The sequence below is a fragment of the Rhyacophila brunnea genome, unplaced genomic scaffold (assembly GCF_057557595.1).
Source record: "Rhyacophila brunnea isolate RB1 unplaced genomic scaffold, BYU_Rbru_1.0 scaffold_17, whole genome shotgun sequence".
In the NCBI taxonomy this organism is placed as follows: domain Eukaryota; kingdom Metazoa; phylum Arthropoda; class Insecta; order Trichoptera; family Rhyacophilidae; genus Rhyacophila; species Rhyacophila brunnea.
The window spans coordinates 9,760,758-9,781,512 of record NW_028232827.1 but is presented as its reverse complement, the minus strand read 5'-3'; the positions used below and the strand labels follow the sequence as shown (position 1 = coordinate 9,781,512).

At 31.7% G+C, this 20,755-nt stretch overlaps 1 protein-coding gene across 1 annotated transcript in view; it reads right to left on the bottom strand.

Moving 5' to 3' along the window:
- Positions 1-11,016: 11,016 nt before the first annotated feature.
- Camta (Calmodulin-binding transcription activator) overlaps positions 11,017-20,755 on the bottom strand; it is a 604,660-nt gene continuing 594,921 nt past the window's right edge. Inside the window, exon 24 of the mRNA XM_085944160.1 lies at positions 11,017-11,191. Coding sequence (XP_085800286.1) covers positions 11,131-11,191 — 61 coding nt within the window. The 3' untranslated portion in view covers positions 11,017-11,130. The remainder of the gene's footprint in view (positions 11,192-20,755) is intronic.

The window sequence follows — 20,755 nt, the reverse complement described above, 5'->3', positions numbered from 1 at the left end:
TTACTGAAAGAGAATGTTTTTATTAGGTTAATAATAATATTATACATATTGAAATCTTCAAAACATGGAAAGTCTTCATAGTATTGGTACAAACTATTTATTTTTTGCGAAGAGCTGCATGCAATCTGCAGATATGTCGACCACATAGTACAGTCAATACAGCTGCAGAATTGTGATTCATCACAATTCACCGAGGTAGAACTGCATTTTGCGGCTCGTATTGACCGTATAATGTGACAGGCCGTAAGTTATCGACAAATGTTACCAGTTAAAATTTTAAAGCTATCACAATGATTGAGAGTTTTTTTAACTACCATAACTAAAGCAGACTTTAATTATTTTAAACAGCAGTTATTTCTTAACATTTACTACAAGAAACATAGACTTTTATATTAAAATATAATTAATTCAATATTAATAATAGACTTGCAACTTTTATATTTTAATCCCACCAAACACTTTTTTCTGTGATTACAATCTACAATTTGAAATAAGTGTTATATGAATCTTTCAAAGCAAATGCACAAGTTTTCACTACCCATACATTATACTGATGTATTTTATTGGTTAACCTTCTATTGATATTGACACGCAGTCCAAATTATAGTATACAAGTAGGTGAATTGATAAGAAATTATTTAAAATATATTCATTCAAATGACATATACGGCAGTTTGACAATGACACAAAAACAGAAACACAATGATACAAAATCCCGCCATATTTCAAACAAAAATTTTCCAAAGTTAAACAGTGACACATCGCTGTCTGCATTGCCTACGAATTGAACAGATATTAACCAATGTACATAGTAAACAGATAAATTAAATTAATTTCATTTAAATAATACCTACATGATTGTTTAAAGTTACGGTAAACAGTGTTTGAATAAAAAACTCATCTGTAAAATCAATACCGTTATAGATAGGTACTAACTAACCTCGAAAATATCACCACAATATAAACAGTTTCTATTAAAAATGAGGTATATAGTGATAGAATAATAATATTATACTAAACCGTTTTTCGATATTATAATATGAAGACTTTCAAAGTTTTGTCAAATTTCACGTTTACTATACTATATTATTTAGGTTATATATAAATTATTTTCCGCCGGCGTATCGTTTTAAGGATTTTTTGCCGTTTGGCGTGAATGGGATTAATATTATGTTATATTTAAGTAGGGTTTTTGATTGTATGAATTATTTTTACAGTATCACAATTTTATTTTTTTACCATCCGAAATTATTCACCGTTCGAAGTCACTCCAAAATAATATGATTCGAATAACGTTTTTTTTTTCAAACTGCTCTTTTTCATATCATTTTCCTTTTATATTATATTCATTTCACTCGATTTTCTTTATAACCTAATCTTATTATTATATTATATAATATGCTAATTTCAACTACGTGTTAAAAGGGCAGCGTGTTTTTTTTTTCTAAGTATCATTTTACTTGGAATTATAAAAATATTTATTATATAGGATAACTCTAAATAATAATCCAAGAGTAACCAAAATTACCACCTACTTGGAAACTTCTCATAAAAATCAAGATTAATACTTTTCAAATGACTTTTGTAATTTGTTTATTATCTTTACGACTGATTTTGGTTTGACGATTTCATTAAAGGATATGTTTCATTCTAAGATATTATAAAATAATATATAAATCATAAAGTAATATTATAAATTATGCACGTTAAATAAATAAATAAATAACTGATTTGAAATGCAAATTAGTGACATTTAAATTTTGAGTTGAATTTTTAATTAAATTCTAAAGAATGTCGAACTTTTTTTAAAATTCTAAATAGAAAGTAATTGAATTTTGCTAAATTCCTTTACATACATAGATGAATGAAAGCATTGCATTTTATCCTCTTATTCATTTCAATTTGCAATCAACTTAAAAAGAATCTCATTTGAAACAGTCCGGCTCTACGAGTGATAATCCCAAAAGACCAATTCTTTAAATCCGAATCAAAAGAGGATACAAAGTACCTGAGTGACAGAAACATTCAATTTGTAGAACTTTTGGTTATATCCAGGATAAAATGTATTGCGAACATCGTATAAAATAAATTTGTTCAATTTTATTTCCGCTAAAGTGTCATTGTATCAAAAAACTGAATTTCAATCAATTTTCCATGTGAAACATTACAGTAAATGAGTAATTCCCAACCTTTTTTTTGTTTTTGGGGAACTCTTGAGACATGTTCTCGAATCTTGAGAAACTTCTACCTGGCCAAATTAAGGTCTGTATAGAAAAAATACCCCGTAAGGTTGACATAAGGGGTTGTGTTAACTCATCCCAGATGTGCGCCTATGCTGACGACATAGTCATAACTAGCCGATCCAAACAAAGACTGATCGACCATGCCACAACATTGAAAAAAGAAGCGGAAAAGCTTGGATTAGAAATAAATGCTTGCAAAACAAAATACATGGTATCCACGCGAGAGCAGGGTCCACCTCGAAATATCTGTGTGGAGCAGCAGGTATAGGAAGAGGTTCAGAGCTTCACGTACCTGGGCTCTAACCTAAACACACTCAATAAAATAACAGGAGAGGTGAACATACGACTCATAGCTGCTAATAAGTGCTTCTACGCCTGTAAGGGTCTACTGAGTTCGAAAATCCTAAGGAAGAATAGCAAACTGCTTATCTACAAAACAGTTATTCGACCAGTAGCTACCTATGGCTGTGAGACATGGTGCCTCATTCAAAGGGATGAACATAAACTGGCCATATTAGAAAGAAAGATCCTCAGGAGAATTTTCGGGCCCACATTGGAAAATGGAAGTTACAGGATAAAAATGAACCACGAGTTAGAAGAGTTAATAAAACATGAAACGGTGGTGAAATTCTGTCGATCCCAAAGACTAAGGTGGGCTGGACACGTTGAGAGAATGCCTGAGCACAGGACGCCAAAAATCATGACCAAGTGGATCCCACAGTAGAAACGGTCTAGGGGCAGACCAAAGAAGAGGTGGGCTGACTGTATCGAAGAGGACTGGAGAAAGATGGGGAGGGCTGGAGACTGGAGAAGATCAGCCAGGGAAAAGAGCGTGTGGAGGACAATTGTAGAGGAGGCCAAATCCCGCCCCGGGATGTAGTGCCGAGAAAGAATAAGAAGAATAGAAAAAATACACAATAGACATTATAGTGCTTTAAATAGAATAAAATCGCCACCTTAGTTAATACCAATAAATCATGACGTGCTGTTATCGTTGTGGTAAGGGATGACTTTTATTATAACCAATTCTTCCATGTTTACTTTAGACTTTATAATTCTTCATTGTTCATAAATATGTAATTTTAAACCTTTTAAATTGGTTTCATGTTGTAGTTTTTGTGAATTCTCGCGGAACCCTAAATGTTCGCAGTACCTACGCGGTTAGAAAACACTGTATTAAATCAATACTTAAATCGATACTTGTTAAATGGTATTTTTCATTATAAGTATCTGTATTTGAATGATAAAAAACCATTCATTGAATCGTATAGTAAATTTTAGCCTACATATACCGCAGTCTGCATTTAACAACGGAATATTATTCAAATCGAGTAAACATTCACGTATATCGTTGAGAAAATTATGTGATAATCACAGTTTTCCAAAACCCGACTACACTGTGTAGGTAGTGTAAATTGCAAAATGTAGCCCGAAAGGGATATGAATAAAGACTCAAGGAAATTAAAGTAATCTTTTTAGGGATTTAAAAAAATCTTTACCATTTTATTCAAATTGTATTGTCCATAAAATATGAAGTGCTTTATTTATAGTACTCAGTACCTTTATATGCATTTTGGTAAGTCAGCAATATTCTGAATAACCGTTTGATGACAAATTTTAAACAATGTGACAATAGTCACTAATAGAAATGCGTAATGTCAACAAAAAAAAAACCACAATCTAATGGCAACGTATAAGTAAATAATTCGGAAGGTATATTTTATTTGTGAAGGCATAAAATAATTATTAAAAGAGTAATTTCATTGCAATGAATCAAAAAGAATAAAAAGAATTTACGAATGCGCCGGATATCAAATCTAAACAAAACAATGATAGGTCAAATTATATGCCACATACATTTAATGAAATCGTCCTTTTTACACATATTACGAGAAGTCGTTCATGAACCGACTAGTTGAAACAAAACAAAATAATTAATTATGTATCTACTAAATAAATAAATAAATAATATTATTAATTTAAAGAGTTCACATATTTACAATAGCCAGGCAATAGCTAGGCAATAGATGTCCGTATGACGGAGCAATGATATACATAATATATATAGTCAATTTATTTTCTTTTAATTCAAAATATATGTGATAGAAAATAGTTTCACTATTTTTATGTTAAAGCTATTAACTGTATATGTAATATATATTAATCAAGGTACTCTTCTTAATCTTAAAATATTTTTTTTTATAATATTAATTATACGTTATAATAAATTAATTTACTCCTACAATATGCGAATTATAGTTTCGTTTATAAATCTTGGTGTTGCGTTTACTAGCGATCTTAATTTGATAAGAATAAATTTGTGTATAATATAATTTATTATTATATAATATAAGATAAACAGTTCTTATACCTTAAGAGAAATTCGAAGCTAATTAATAAGTGTTTATATTTGTTTTCTATTCCTACATTTCATATTAAAAAGGACTTTTCGAAAGATTAGTGTTTTTTTTTTTTGTTATTTATTTTGAAAATATCGCGTGCGCACCGGAGCGTGCGCGCAAGAGAAAAAAGATTTCAATTAGTATGCAAAAATACTATCGTCGTTATAATATTTTTTTTAAATATATTTAAGGAATAATAATTAATAAGTTTGAAAAAGGTTGAGGCATTTTCAATGACAGTATATTATTAATATAATTATTATTTACTTTTTTTTTTAGATAGCATCCTTATCTTTACGAATGTAAGAAGAAAAATCAACTAGCAACCTACAGAAGTACCGAGTAACTTATTTTGTTTTTTTAAATATTTTTTTTTGAAAGACTTATAACGTATTTTACTATTTTTAAATCTCACTTTTTTCCGAACACGGCTCTAAGTGTAGGCCGACACCATCACTTAAAGTATCGACAATGTAGTACCTCAGCAGTACACCAAATACGATCGCCTCCATTCCTATCTAAATATTCTATCTAAGGGATGAAATTAAATAATTACGGATACTATTCACCTCAAGCCTTCGCATTTAAAACGAGGATTTTTTTTATAATATTTCGATATCGACTATTTTTTTTCTTCTTCTTCAACTTACATAACTTTCATCGAAGAATTTTGACTATCATCACGGCAATCCGTATTTTCGACGGAGCGGCTTTAAAATAAAAGCCGCATTTTACAATAATTTATTAAACAAAATTAAAACAAGAGAATAAAACACTTAACCATTTATATGTACAAAATAATAATAATATATTAAATGATTAAATCACAACATATTACTATGACCAAATAACTCTTTTATCGTACAGCATTCGATTAGTTTAATACTCTAACCGAACTAGTAAATAATTTACATATTTATATAGTTAGCGACTTAAAATTCAAGCCCATTCTTTACATTAAGTCAGCCGTATATCCTAGTAATGTATTTTTTGTCAGATTCTATACTATCTATTAAAATCCTTAATCTCTGCGTAGTCGCTATTAGAAAGCTTTCGATAGAAAAAAGCTAAGGTAACGATTGTTATATATGCAGTGGGCGCCGTTTATTCGACGTCGGGCGCACCCTGATGACTACTTCGTTAAGATTCTTTCATTCCAAATGTCTTTTTTTCGCAATTATTATCCACTTTGCTAGAAATACGTTTTTTATCGCTTCGCCAAGAATAGCTCTTTTACTATCAAAGTAAAATTATTACTTGATCCTAAACGGCAAGATAGTTTATAGCCACGAAATTTACATTAAATATCTATTGAAGCCAATCGATGCCCAATCAAATATGTTATAAGGAATAATATCCACGTAACTTATTTTTCCATCATAAACATTGCCATTTTTTTAATCAACAAACATTACTAAACCAGGACTCGTAATTTTATATTAATGAACTAACCATTGTGTGGAGTTAATTCACTATTTTTTATATCTAAAAGTATGTACAAAACCATTCAATGATTCTTATTGAAAATATAAGGTTTGCATTTCAGTATCTTCCAAAAAACTATATCATTAACATGAATATAAACATCACCCAAGACGGTTACTTTTCATTTAGAGTTCCATTTTTAAAATAGTAATACTTAAAAGAAAATAAATAGTGAATAAAATTATGAAAACCCGCTTAGAAGTCGATTGATTTATATACTTTTATTATAACACTTTTGCAAATAGTCGTGAAAGTCGAAAAAAACAGATGTGATAAAATTTAATTCACGTAACTTATAAAACTAATATTGGTTAACAATATGCCATGATGTCTTTATTGAGTTTGCAAGCTGCAATACAATATGGCAAGTTGTCATTTTCTATTTTCCTCTAAGTCATAATTATCTCGTTATGTCATTCTATACGCGTACCTTGATAGATTAATTTAGAGTATACAATCGGATTTCTTGACAGATTCACGTACTGGAAGGTATCCCTGATATTTGCGTTAGGGATGATAATACGCCATGACATATTGGTTTAGAGCCTCCGAGGGCTGTACATACACACCAGTGAAGTCCGCAAAATATATATGTATATATTAAAAAATTACGCGGAGAGAAAAACTTTTAAGTAATAAGGTTTTCTAAAAAAAATCCTTTCTTTTTGAAGTTTAATAATTGTGAAAATAGTTAGATGTTAGGATTCCTTTGTTTCAAAGGTTTATAATTTTCATTTGTTTTCCTAAAACATTTTAAAGAAGTTACGCCCTGGGGTAGGTATTTCTTTTATGACTTGATTTTATGAAGAATATAAAAAAAACAGGAAAAATATATTACAATAAAATTATAGGTCAAATTCAAGGTGGTGTCCCACTTTAGAGTTTTGGTTATATTAACAGGTTTATTATGAAATATGTTTTTTATTCAATCCATCTATCAGTCAGTAGCGAAGGGTGGAAGTAGGCTGTTAACATCCACCATATATAGTGCACATTAAACTTTGTTAGTCATACATATTTGTTTTTATTGAACTAAGACTACAATTTACAGATGGTATTGGGTAGTTTTTAAAAATTAATTAAACCCTGCTTAACCAAACCATATCAGTTTTGGTATACTTTCGCCGACACGACAAAATTATGCACACTTTTTCATTCCTACTGATTTGTTTTCGTTGGATTGAGAATGCATATTACACATATTGTTGGTTATTTTTTTTTTAAATTCATTAAGCCCTGCCTGAACCAAAATATAATAAATAAAAAATATTATTCTATCTATAAAATATCCAAAGTTATGTTTTGATTTATGATAATATGAGTATTTTTTGACTATTATCGATTATGGTTTGGTTTTCGCAAGGTTTAATAGAATTTCTTCAATGTCTTCTTTAACTTCAGGTGCAAATGTCTCTGGATCCATTTTGATGGACTTGATCCATAATTATTGTGAACCACCCACTTATCGGAATTAATTGTGGGGATAGACTTGATAATCATTACGATTGCGGACTTCACTGGTCTATCCGGCAGGGGAGGCATCACGGTAGATCATTCCACGCATCACGTATGTGAAACGGCCTCCCGTGAGATTGAAACAGAAAATAATGGACCGTGACCGGGGCGTTACGAGTGGGACCCGAAAGTAGTGACCTGCCGACCCCTGCTCACAGAACCCCTAAGTGTATACGCACCGCGCTATAAATATGTACGAGGGTGTTTCAATTTGGCGAAAATTTTCGGGTTTCCTGCGGCTGACATGTTCGAAAAATAGTTTTTTTTCCATAACGGGAAACTCTGTCTCTTTTGTAAACGGGTTTCAAATTTTTGACGTGTCAATGAATGTTTACTAAAATGGTACGGTCATATCAATAATATAACCCACATTTTTTTCAAACAACTTATATTATCAGATGCAGTTTATACACATTTCAATTAATACTCATATATGATCATAAATAACAATATCATATATAACACATTAATAACGTGTTAATTAAAAGTCACTCAATACTTCATTGTAAAAGATGGCATTTTTTAAATTCATTGTTTACCACATAAAATAGCTGTCTACAAAAATAACTCAAAAATTGAAGTTTCAACAAAAACATATCAGTTCAATAAATAAAATAATTTGCTTTAAAGAATCGTTTTTAAACATATCATTTTATTTGATTTAATAATAATTGTCAATTTCTGATGGAATATTTTATAAAATTAGAAAAAATATTTAAATTAATTAAGTAAAAAAATATTAATACTTTGTTATTTTAGAGAAAATATTTTAATCTCTAAACTAATTGAATATAATATTATACATAATTATTAGTTTCCTTGTTGTGACCAATGATTGTTAGATTATTCTAGTTGGTAATATAAATAGCTGAATTTTTAAATCAAATAGAAGCAAGCCTCTAGTCCAGAGTTATTATAACGTGGTTAAGTGAGAAACTTTATGAACATTTTCATCAGCCCGTCAAGACAAGAATGAGATTTTCTTTACAAATAATGAATGTGGTTTTGGTATTTCTTCAGTAGGCATCATCATATTTTATCACTTGACTTAAAATTTTGGTATCGAGAATTGATTGTCTCACAATAATTATGGATTAAATCTAACTTTCATAAAATTCGATTTTTTATTTCAGTGGCAAGATAAAATAGATTTCTATATTGTGTGTTAATTTCATAATCGTAGCTCTACAATTTTCCGCATAAATGGCAATACTAGTATTGATAAGACATCAAATTGAATGTGAATCATGTCCATTTTGACAGTTCCTTCAGCAGTATACAGAGGTATTTGCTAACATTAATTTGCTAATATTAATAAAGCCTAGATATAATTTATGTTTCGACTATTTATTTAAATTGATCTATGTACTATCAAAATATGGTTAGTATAGTATATACAGTGAAAACATTGCTGAATTTTACAAAAGGAGTTTAAACTTAAGATCCAAATATCTCAGGATCCATTTTGATGGACTTGATCGATAATTATCGTGAATCATCAATATTTAAATTCAATCATCAACATCGATTTACTCAAAACTAATACATCACTTATGCGTCATTATTAAGTCGAAAGATATAGTCCAAAAAAATTTAAATGAAACCGATTTATTTCACTTGAAACACTCTCGCACCAGATATAGGCTTTCCGATACCAGGGCCGGCAGCCTACCATGACGCGTCCACGAGATTCATGGTGACGGCGGGCAAAGAAGGTTCGCCGCCCTAACGGATCCAGCCGAGCGTCACGGGGTCCGATTCTTCGCCTGGGGAGCACACCGTCCGTTTCGCAGCTGCTTTTATGGTTCGCTTTATATTACATAAATAAAATAATCATCCGTACAGCAGGAGAAATGCGGCAGTTATTTTGACAGTTAATCTTTTGTTTAAGTTATGTTTATTTGGCAATTCACCAGAATGTCTCCGACTGTAATAATATGGAACGACTCATCGCATCTTTTTGTCCCGAACTTCGATTGTAATTTCTTTATGGAAAAAGATAAGAGTAGATAGGCGAGTGCACTGATATTGTATATTATCCAGTTTTTACCGGAACAGAAAATTATCGTCTGAATTAAACATTATGTATGCTTTTAAAACACAGTACGCCCAACATAGACTATTTGAGAAGATAACTGATTACGTGTATTAATTAAGGCTCTAAGTAACAAAAAATAATATTGCCCGTGGTTACAAAATACTGAGTCATTGCAGTAAAATTGCATGAAGCAAACCCTTTGAAAAACGTGGTTTAACAGTGTGAAGCAATCTCGGCAGTTTTCATAATTTTAGGAATTAAGAACTCGCGAATGTCAACACACCATCGTCAGCTATTTTATATTGAATGCCGTTGACCAGCGCAGTGGTATTTACACCATTATAAATAAAATACGCTAACCGACTTACAACGTCGCAAGATTTGAATATTTTGCTGTATTTTTTTGAGTTGCTTGAGGCACTTAGACCATAGTTGACGTTATTGGCGTTGGTATGTAGAACATTTTTCTATAAAAATGTCAGTTTTTTTTTTGGTACATAGCGCCTTAATTAATATATGTCTCATACTAATATGTCCATTTCAGTAGTAATACATTTTTTCTTAAAACTGTAGTTAATCGACATTTTTTTCATAAAACATTCTTGAAACATGTATTGATTTTAGAAATTCAAAATTAAACTCAGTATGTAATGTAAGGGGAAAAAACATTTAACCAACCCACAAGTTCATAGTTTAATTGACTTTAATAAAAAAAGCTTCAATACAGGCCACGGCCGACTTGTATTTGAGCATACCTCCTCCAGCAGACCTGGTGCATATTACTTGAATCAAAGCGCTGACCGTATGAGCATGAATAATGCATGCGTAAAGGTCCTCAGAGCCGCCACAGAAGCGACGAGATGCGGTAGGGTGTGCGAATGTTCCATACAAACATGCTGAGAAATGCAGTCCGTAGCCTTTAGTTACCAGCGCTGCATGTAATTATGCAGTTGCATTACCATTATAAATCCCACAAACCACTCAACAACTCACAATTTAACTAATCAAATCGAGCCAATTAGACAAAGTGACAATTGGCATCTTTACAAGATAGCGAAATTAAATAATAATTTCAATAGATTCGTCATATTTTTTTCACTAACCAACCTACTTTGTCTCGAAATAACTCATACAAACGTAATTCTGGAACTCTAAAATTCTAAACAATATAACCCCACAACTAGCAAAGTTATCGCCAAAATATTTCCTAGGCCCGTTTGGCTTAACAACATAAATATTAAACCATAAGAATACAATATTATAAGTATCTCAGCTCACTTATTGTGTGGGTTGGTTCCTTTCTCATCGGACCATCAAATGTATACGGTACCTAACAAAACTTTCAGGAGAACCAAAAATAAGCATATAACTAAATAGCTAATTGATCTTGTTTGTTCTTTCCATATGTTACTTATTCTCCTATCGGTTCCGTGACGGCGAAATATCTTCATTTCTTCCTGTAGCGTTCATCGAATGTCTTTGAATCCCATGAACCCACTGACCATAGCCTGTAACAAAAGAAAGACAATATTTAAATAAAAGTCATACATTTATAGGATCATTCGTGTGATTTTAAAACAAAGTTTTTTGTTAATTTTATTTTAGTCATTTACAGATCACGATAACAATAAGATAAGAGTGCTTTAAAACGAACGATTTAGTCCTTTCAGTCTCTGTTTCAGTCAAGCTCAGTTATACTGTTGTGTAATCGCAAAACTGAAACGGAAACGTGGCAGGATGGGTTTTCTATCAGTTATCGTATTAGTTTTTAGAGTTGCCAGTTAAACTGACGTGTGAATGACTTAATACCACAGTTTACTGAGATTTATCAGGACTATTTATTACTAATGGAAAAAAAAGTGATCACCACATATCGTCAATAAAAGAGAAGCTTCCTATGATGTATGAATACAAAAAAAAATCAAATTACGAAATATGGAAATATCGTTTTTTGTAATTGAGAAAGTAGGGACCTACCTAATTAATTCGTGTACCTATTTAGCAAAATTAACCAGAGCTTTTAGGTTAATTTAATAGTAACCGTACTGTTTATTCGATACGGCAACGCGGTGAGTTGTCGTATCTTTCATACTACTTCTTTAATTTCGATTGAAATATTAGTATTTTTTTCAAATATGGGTACTGCATTATACCAACAATTATATTTAGAATGTTTTTATAAACCATTATTTTTTGTGGATAAAAAATACGTAAATACACATCGCCGTTTCCCAATTGAACTGTCAACTGAGACTGAACGGATAATTGAACTGATCATCTAAATACACCGATATTTCAAAAGAAAACTGACAAAAACTGGAACGGACAAGTGAACTGCAGTAACAGTGACTTACTTGAACTCGTTAATATTTTTTAATTAACTATTTATTTATATAATACATATTATATGTAATATGTGGACACGAATAGACATCGCTGTCATTTTTTTAGAGGTCACACAAGGAATAAATAGATTCAATAAATTTTGTGGGTGGGACGATAGCGAAAAAACATTGAAAAACATAAACCGTGTATAACAAGAAGATGAAAGAAGAACACAAATACTTTCAGCCCGTATTAAAATAAGCAATGAAGTGCTAGATTATTTTGTCCGAAGGGGAGATTTTATTGTTCTTAAAAATTATTGCTGTTTCTTAAGAAAAATTACAAAATAATGAATGAAACAAACTACGTGTCCCGATTAACATTCATCCGCTTCGAGGAAGCAACTGAAGTTCGTTTTTATCAAGGTGATCACCATAAAATGTTTATGGGAAGAATGCGTTGTTTATTTCTCGCTGCAGCACTAAAGGGAATAATATGAAAAGCAAGCTGTTAAACCATCGCCAAGGGACTTACGGCGAATATTACCAACTCCAACAAATACATACACTTTGTTTTTAAAGTAATTTAATTTCTCCGCAATTTAAATTTAATATTTCACGCAATTAATGTAAGTTACACAGAGAAATTAATAACAAATTATTTATACAATAAATTACACACTAGAGTATTTCATCGTAATATATATACATTTTTTTTTATATAAACTTAACATTAAACGGTCATAAAATCATTTACGATGTAATCAAGTAAACCGGAAGCCATTAAGCTAGTAGGTATAGTATATAGTACAATTCTACGCAATATTTTCCATATGTCTTTACGGTATGGACAAAAAACCGTTCGATCCTTTTAAAATGTGGTGCTGGAGAAAGATTTCGCAGCTCGCCCTTAGAAGCAAACTTCTTCTCTATACTGCGATCACCCACCCCATTATGACATAATATGCTGCCCCCGTTTGGGGCTATGCTAATCCTACAAAACATTTTAAAACGCTACAGACTATACAAAACAAACCTCTTAGAACAATCACAGATGCCCCATGGTTTGTACGCAATACCACTCTTCATAGAGACTTGAACGTAGAAATCATTTACGACCACGTCTTGAAACTTTCTAAAACATTCTACAGCTCCATGATAGCAGACTTTTCAAACCAGTCGATCGAAGATCTAAACAATTGCGATCTGGCCATCCCCATCGAATTTTCGAGACCACGAGCAATACTGCTTTTAAAGTCTTCTTAGTTTATATTTTTTTCCTACAGTAGGAGACAAAAAAGAGGCCATTTGGTAGACACCACATCTACATAGATATAAAAAATAAATTTTTCCGCAGTGCTGACTCAGTCAATTCGAATGAGAAACCATTCTATTTTTCCCAGCTCTTTTTCTTCAAACCCACGACGAAGAGCCATGCGTTCTTCGTTAATAGGTATACAAACGCGAATACTACAGATGACGAGGATAAAAGGCCGCTTTGCCTTGGTGCCTCATACATAATTGAATATATAATTGAATTGAGATTTCCCGATGTAGGTACATGGATATCCACATGCACAAACACTCCTATCCTGAAGAAGTTACACACCATAACAGGCTCTCAATGTTATGCGTAAGGCAGATACTCGGTTTTTTTGGACTTTTTGCACGTAATAACAGACAATCTAGAGATGACACGGTGACCCGGCTTAAGCATCGGCCTATAGCGTCGTGGGTCTTAGGTTCGAATCCTAGGTCTGGCAAGTTCACATATTGTTTTTCAATTTGTGTATGAGTCAGAGAATGGACCTAATAGGCTGAGCAAGTGACTAACGTTCATTTCTCGTAAAAACTAAATCTGTTAATACAAACCTCCACTCAGTGGAGGCCCATATTTTCATATTAGATCGGACGTGGTCAACGAAGAAGAGATGCCATTATATGTGAAAGAATTATGACTACCTGGAATGACCAGGTGAAGGACGGGAGATCGTCGAAGTTAACGAAGCTATTATGGCCAGCGAAAATAGCGACATTCAGAGACAATAAATCATAAATAACAAAAACTGCCAGTAAATTAAAAGTCAAGTTTCAAAAAATCATGTAAGGCCATTTGTAAATATATAATATCTTATTTAAAAATCTTTGAAAGATGACAAAAATGAGTTTAATTAAATGTTATATAGGTATTATGACACACTATTTTATAAATTTTTTCATTATTTTTTAATATTTATTGGTGTATATTCGTGGATTTTTAAATATACATACATAATATTTCTCAATATTAACTCTAACCATAAAATTATGAACATACGTAAAAAAGATACACATAAAGAGCTTAAAAATGTGAGGAAATGACAGATTCTTGATAATTGAGGACCAATTAATATGAAAAAAATCAATTAAAAAAATACAAGTATTGATCAAGTCTTAACAGTATTTATAACATTAAAACTAACTTAACCAAGCTAAACCTGCATATATTAAACAAGTGATTTGGTAGGAAGCATAAATTTTATTATGCAAATCATATAATCAAATACATAAACCACCATCCGAGTTTATATTATCCAATTCCTATGAAAACGATCAGTTTCATTGACTTCACTTTATGAGAAAACATAAAATCTATATATGGAGGAAATCTTATATCTTACGTAATACTAATATAACACATCTAAAGAGGGCACTCTACAATGTGATATATCTGACATATATAATTTTGAAAACACTTTTGAAAAAATGTACTATAAACCAATAGAAAAAAACTTAAAAAAAAATAGTATGACAGCTTTAGCAAAGTGGTCTATGCGCGGCGCGCGATACCTGGAGAGATGCAGGTTCGATTCATGCGGGTTGTCTTACTTTTTCTAAAAAGATTTTTTCTATTGATTATAGAAAAATAAGTGTTTTCAAAATTATGTATGTTCAGTACGTGTATTTTCTCAGACATTTCATTAATATTTACCGGCGTCAAGATGGCAGTAGCAAAACATTCAATTCCCAGCTTTCGTAAAGCTGTTTATACACGTTATAATATATATATGCTTCCAAACAATAAAATAGCCTTTAGGGTAATTTGATCGAGTAACGTTATTGCCGTAAATTAAAAAGTTTTAAATTACTTTATCTATAAGCTCGTTTAAGCTGAAAAGTTTGTTGTAGGAGTCATTAAGTCCTTATCTGAGAGACGTAATAACGTCTTCTTCTTCGTGCACTAAAGATGAATCAATTTATCTAATTGGGGTTGATACGGAGAAATTACTGGAAAAATACGAGCTATTAATTCTGAGAAACGTGATTTTTCTGTGTGGATGTGACTGCCAACGATGGCAAACTAACTTTATCTAATGATGTAAGGAGGTAGATGTCTTGCAGATACTTTATTACAGAAGACAAAAAACAGCCTAGCAGAGGGGTAAATAATTTGCCAATAATACTTTTTTCACATCCGGTATATTTACAAATATACCACCATAATATATCGAAGAATAAATTCTTTGTATAATTTTAATTTGATATTTGAATTTTGATAATTATAGGATAAAATTTTTATTTGTTAATGAAATAAACACTTATCATAATCCAGACTTCGTAGTTGAGTGCGTAAGGCGTAGTTTTTTCATCTAGACACTTCGATTCCCGATGAGGTCACAATATATTAATGTGTTTTTATGAAATCCCGGTCCGATTTCCGATAAAGTGCATATTAAATGTTTTTCTAAAAGTCTAGGTATTTCCGTGATTATTTCAGTACTACGTTGTAGCATTAATAAGTAAAACAAGTTGTATGTCTATCTTAAGCGAATCTACATAGTGCACGACGATACCAAAATGCAAAATCCGGATCGCGAAAATGATTAAATGTCAAGATTTAACCCAAAAAAATAATAAATAGTATTCGTTTATGTCTAGAAACAAAACTCTATTATAATAGTATTCAACTCATATAGCATGCATAAAGAGCTTTCGCTACTTGTATAAATTATACACGCCTCTCTTAACAGGCAAAGAGTTTCTTAGTTAGATAACACAAAAGCTTCCGAGGCGTAAAAACACTCACACGGCGCGGGGCGCGTTTCCAACTGAGAAAGAAAGCTCTGCGATAGTAAGTATCCGACAAATTACTGATAATACACTTCGCAAAAGCTCGCAGGCTACGTTTTAAATCACTATCTGAAAAATAAACCTATCTATCTTCTTATATCTGACGTTTTCCATTAGAGAATGGTCGCAAAAGCCACGGGATTATTATAACATATATATCTGCACGTACTTTGAGTATATCACGAAGAACTGATATTTCAGTATAATTAAATTGGTTTCTTTTATTAGAATCATTTAGTTAATAAAGTGGTTTTCTTATAACTTTAATAAAATTTCTTTTACCAGGTTATGTGGCAGAAATACATCAGAGTTATATGATAATACATTAACTTGTTAAGAAAGATTCCACTTTGTAATTGTTTTGAAAAAACCTCAAAATCTTGCGCAAATCCTAGAAAAAAAATAGACAGTAAAATTAGACTCACGTGTTTCATACATACATATTCTTATTGTTGAGCATTTTTTAATCTTGTGTGTATATAGTATTGATTAAAAAAGAACAATTTAAAAAGTGATATAAATAAATTTGGTCAACACTTGACGTAATCTATAATTATTCATGTTGGTAGTATCGTTACCTTAATGTTACATGTTAGAATTAATTCGCATACGCGGAGTCATTGTTAAATGCAAAAAATGATAACTCGAAACGTAAAAAAAGTAAGTTCAAATCCCATTCGGTCTAACTAGGATTTCTTTCGAATATTTTAGTGGTTTTTCAAGATTATGTATTTTTAATTATTATCTATTAAAGGCTAAAAAATATGCACATGATACAGTTTTCATTAAATGGTGACCCATACTTTTATTGCATATACAAGTATGGTTGCCGAATTAAATTATAAAGTGTAAGATAATATCTGCAAGGCTAATACTTTAATCCATAGCTTTGTATAGCATCCGAGCAGTGACGTCCCTAGACAAAATGCCATCCCTAAGCAGCGCCTAAATGCCGCCACATTTTTATAATATAGTATTTTTTATCATCCTTTCATGACTACGATATCTAAGAAATGTGTTGTATGGATACATTACTAACAAAATATATACCAATAAATCTAATTTAAATGCCATCTCTACTTCAACAGACAATATTGCGTGTCCATGTTTTCAGATACATTTAAATATACACCTGACAACTTTCAATAATATTTGGATACATTGATTAGGTCAGTATGTACCTACCTATAATTCGCAAATATGCACGAGTCATTGCTGGTCATCATGTACGTGACGTCCAAAGACAACGAAAGTAAACTAGACATCGCGAACCCGACAAAAAAAAAATCATACCTGTTATGTTAATTAATACATTTTGTTTCCAACAAGTGAGCTCAATTTTTAATGGAAAGATATTTCCGTTATTACTAAGTTTAGGTAGGTACCTATTTCTATATATTATACTGAATGATTCTCCTCGATTTGCCGCCCTTCAATTAACTGCCGCCCCCAAGCGACGCTCAATCTGCCTACCCCCACGGGACGTCACTGCATCCGAGAGACTACAGATTATTCTATTTCTTATTTCTGAGTGTTTTTCAATATGTTATGTATGTTTATTGTAATATGATTTATTAAATTGTATCTGCTCTAATAGAGTTAATCGCAATACCCATCCACAATGAATTAACACTAAATAAATAAAATGTATATCTACAATAATAATTATCGTAGCGTATGATCGGTTCGCTGGATATCGTTATCAATCAGGCGTTGTAATAGCAAGTAAATTTGTTCGCTTTTGAAAGCTCGTATAGTTTAACGGAAAAGCTCCGCAGCAAATATATAGGTAGCTAGTTATCCGCCGCGAGATATTAACTGGAGTCGAGTAAAACTGCGTCAGATTTACTGGTGTGCATCCACTAAGTTACCCCACCGATGCGCTGCATTACATTTCTTTTGGGTACAACTTCTAGCAGCTTATGCGCCGGTATAAATCGCGTATATTTTAATTGATTAAAGTTTTGTACAATATTGTTATTAGCTGGGGTTGACTCACTACTAGATGAAGGTATCTGCTAGCTTATTCTACTCTACTTCGTTCGTAGTTCTTCGCTGTCACATAAATTCGCATTACTCGATAAGTTGGTCAATCAAGCGAGTTTTAACAGGTCATATGATCGTTGGCAGTCGATCATTAGGTAGTATACAACTACGTTTTGGCAGCGGTTATCCACTCGCCAAGCAAAAAATAGCTTTCTAAACATAATTTAACGGTGAAAATCGACAAGTGACAACGCGGCGTAAGACCGCGCAGTCGACAGCAGTCGGACAAAGGTGCGTGTCCCTGTACCCACGCCTCACCAATCCACCGCAGCTACCTGACCACTTAATTAACCCGTATCATGATTCACGATGAACTGTTGCAAATGCGCTATTTCTAGAAGTTTTGTTTTTAACATCAGTTCCCTTTGAGACACCGAGTTAAACAAAATGATAAGTTACCAAAATGGTACTAACGGGTTACATGTAGATGTTCGCCGTGAGCTTTCTTGCTAAAATAAACACTGCAACCATATTGATTGGATGGATGGACGACAGATAAACAATAGTTCATTTTTATAGATACTAATTGAATGCAAAAATGGACTAATTTTTTTTTAAATTAGATTATTAGTTTATTAATTGATTTATTAATTAATATTTTTAACTAGATTATTTATTAATTAATTAATTTCTTAATTAATTATTTTTTAATTAGATTATTTATTATTGAATATTTTTTAATTAAAATATTTATTATTTAATTAATTTGAACAATTATATATAATTATTATTAATATAGTTAAAATAAATAAGAGATACTATACGGTCTGACATTTTATTAGTTTCAATATGAACATTAATTAAATTTTCAAAACTAATTTTGGCAAAATTCATGAATTCAAGAATGAAAACCTAACCTAACAAATAATATAGTACCTATATCAGCTATTTTCAAAATTTGTTTGCTGCTGGCTTCCTGTACAGTTAAACTAACAGAAACCGGGTTTTATTTAGAAATGAATTTTATCTCAGTACCTACTATACGAGTGATATACGACCCAAAGAGGTTGGACGGTCTTTAATATACGGCCAGATATTTGCGATACAACATTTCACGGTGAAGATAGTATGGAAATAATCGAAACGCAGCTAAAAATGCAAAAAAATCAGAATTACCGACTTAACATTATTGCATTTTATATTTTTAATAAACTATTTATTTTATTCAACGAATAAGACACAAGATTTCAGAATTAAGGATTCTATATGCCTACTTAATATACATAATTTGAAAACATCTCATGCATAAGAAATTAATTAATATGTACCTACCTTAATTTAATATACTAAAAACCGATAGCCAACATTATAACGCAATTCGATAAACATTTCATGTAACAACGACTAGTTAAAATTGTCGTAATTAACTAAGATGCTCGTAGTTTAATTGGAAAAACATACTGACACGAATTCAGCGGATGTAAGTTCAAGTCCCGTCGGGTGTCGTATTTTTTTCTTCCACAAATGATTTTTAAGTTATACTTCTTTTGGGGCGTTTGGTAAAGAGTGAAATTGAGAGCTGCGCGCGCACACCGTTCCGAAAGTGCGCGACAGTATGAAGTTGGTTGCGAATCAGTCAGCTGTATACAAACGCAAGTTTGATAGTAGAATTGTTCCGTTGCCTAGGCAACGAATATATTATTGTCGGCCATTTGCAATTCATTACGTAAACAACCGATTAAACGTCAGAGTGACAGTAGTTACTTTAAAAATAAAAACAAAGAGAAATAATTATATAATTTAGTAATATAAGTTAAAGTGTATATAAATAAACCAACGGCGCTCCAATAATCGACCCTTTTTTGAGTGTGTAATTTAACAAGATAATTAGGAGCTAGTCGAAGAATCTAGGTTATCACAAGTTTTGTTTTTGTTTTGTTACGCCAATGAACTAAGTATAACTTCTAACGCGCGTACATAAGTAAGTACACACACCGGTTTTTTCTAGAGTGTATATGCATGAGATGTTTTCAAATTATGCATTTTATATTCTCATCTTGTACGCGGTGCAGGTTTCAATTTATTTTCTCTCTCCCATAAAACGAATAAATATCGTAAAATAATACGTCACACGAGAAAACAATAAACGCTCTATCGAATGTCGCCGGCGCAATATTCAGCGCGCCAAGAAAGTAGAGATGTACTCTTCTAGTTGAAGGGGTTTACGGTCGGTCGCATATCGAATCTCATACTAAAAGGGCTTAGTTGTGCCAATATGGATTATCTGTTCGCATAAGACTGGCAGCGCATTCGAGTAATAAAATGAAACTGCGATCGCCTCTTAAATAAATACTCTATGATAAATAATTCTAGAACTGAGACCCAAATACCGAATAAATAAACGACCTCAGTGCACATCTATTATGTACACAATACTGCTTTCGGCCGCTATCTAGGGTAGGAAAGTATCCAAGTATTAGCACTTATTATAACAATTACAATAAATTAGTTGTACAGTTTTGACAGTTCAGACGGCTAACTTATTGTAATTTTTACTATAAGTGTTAATATTTCGATACTTTCCTACCCTATTTAGCTGCCGTAAAGGCCGAAAGCAGTCTTGTGTATAGAATAGATGAGCAGTTTGCTTCG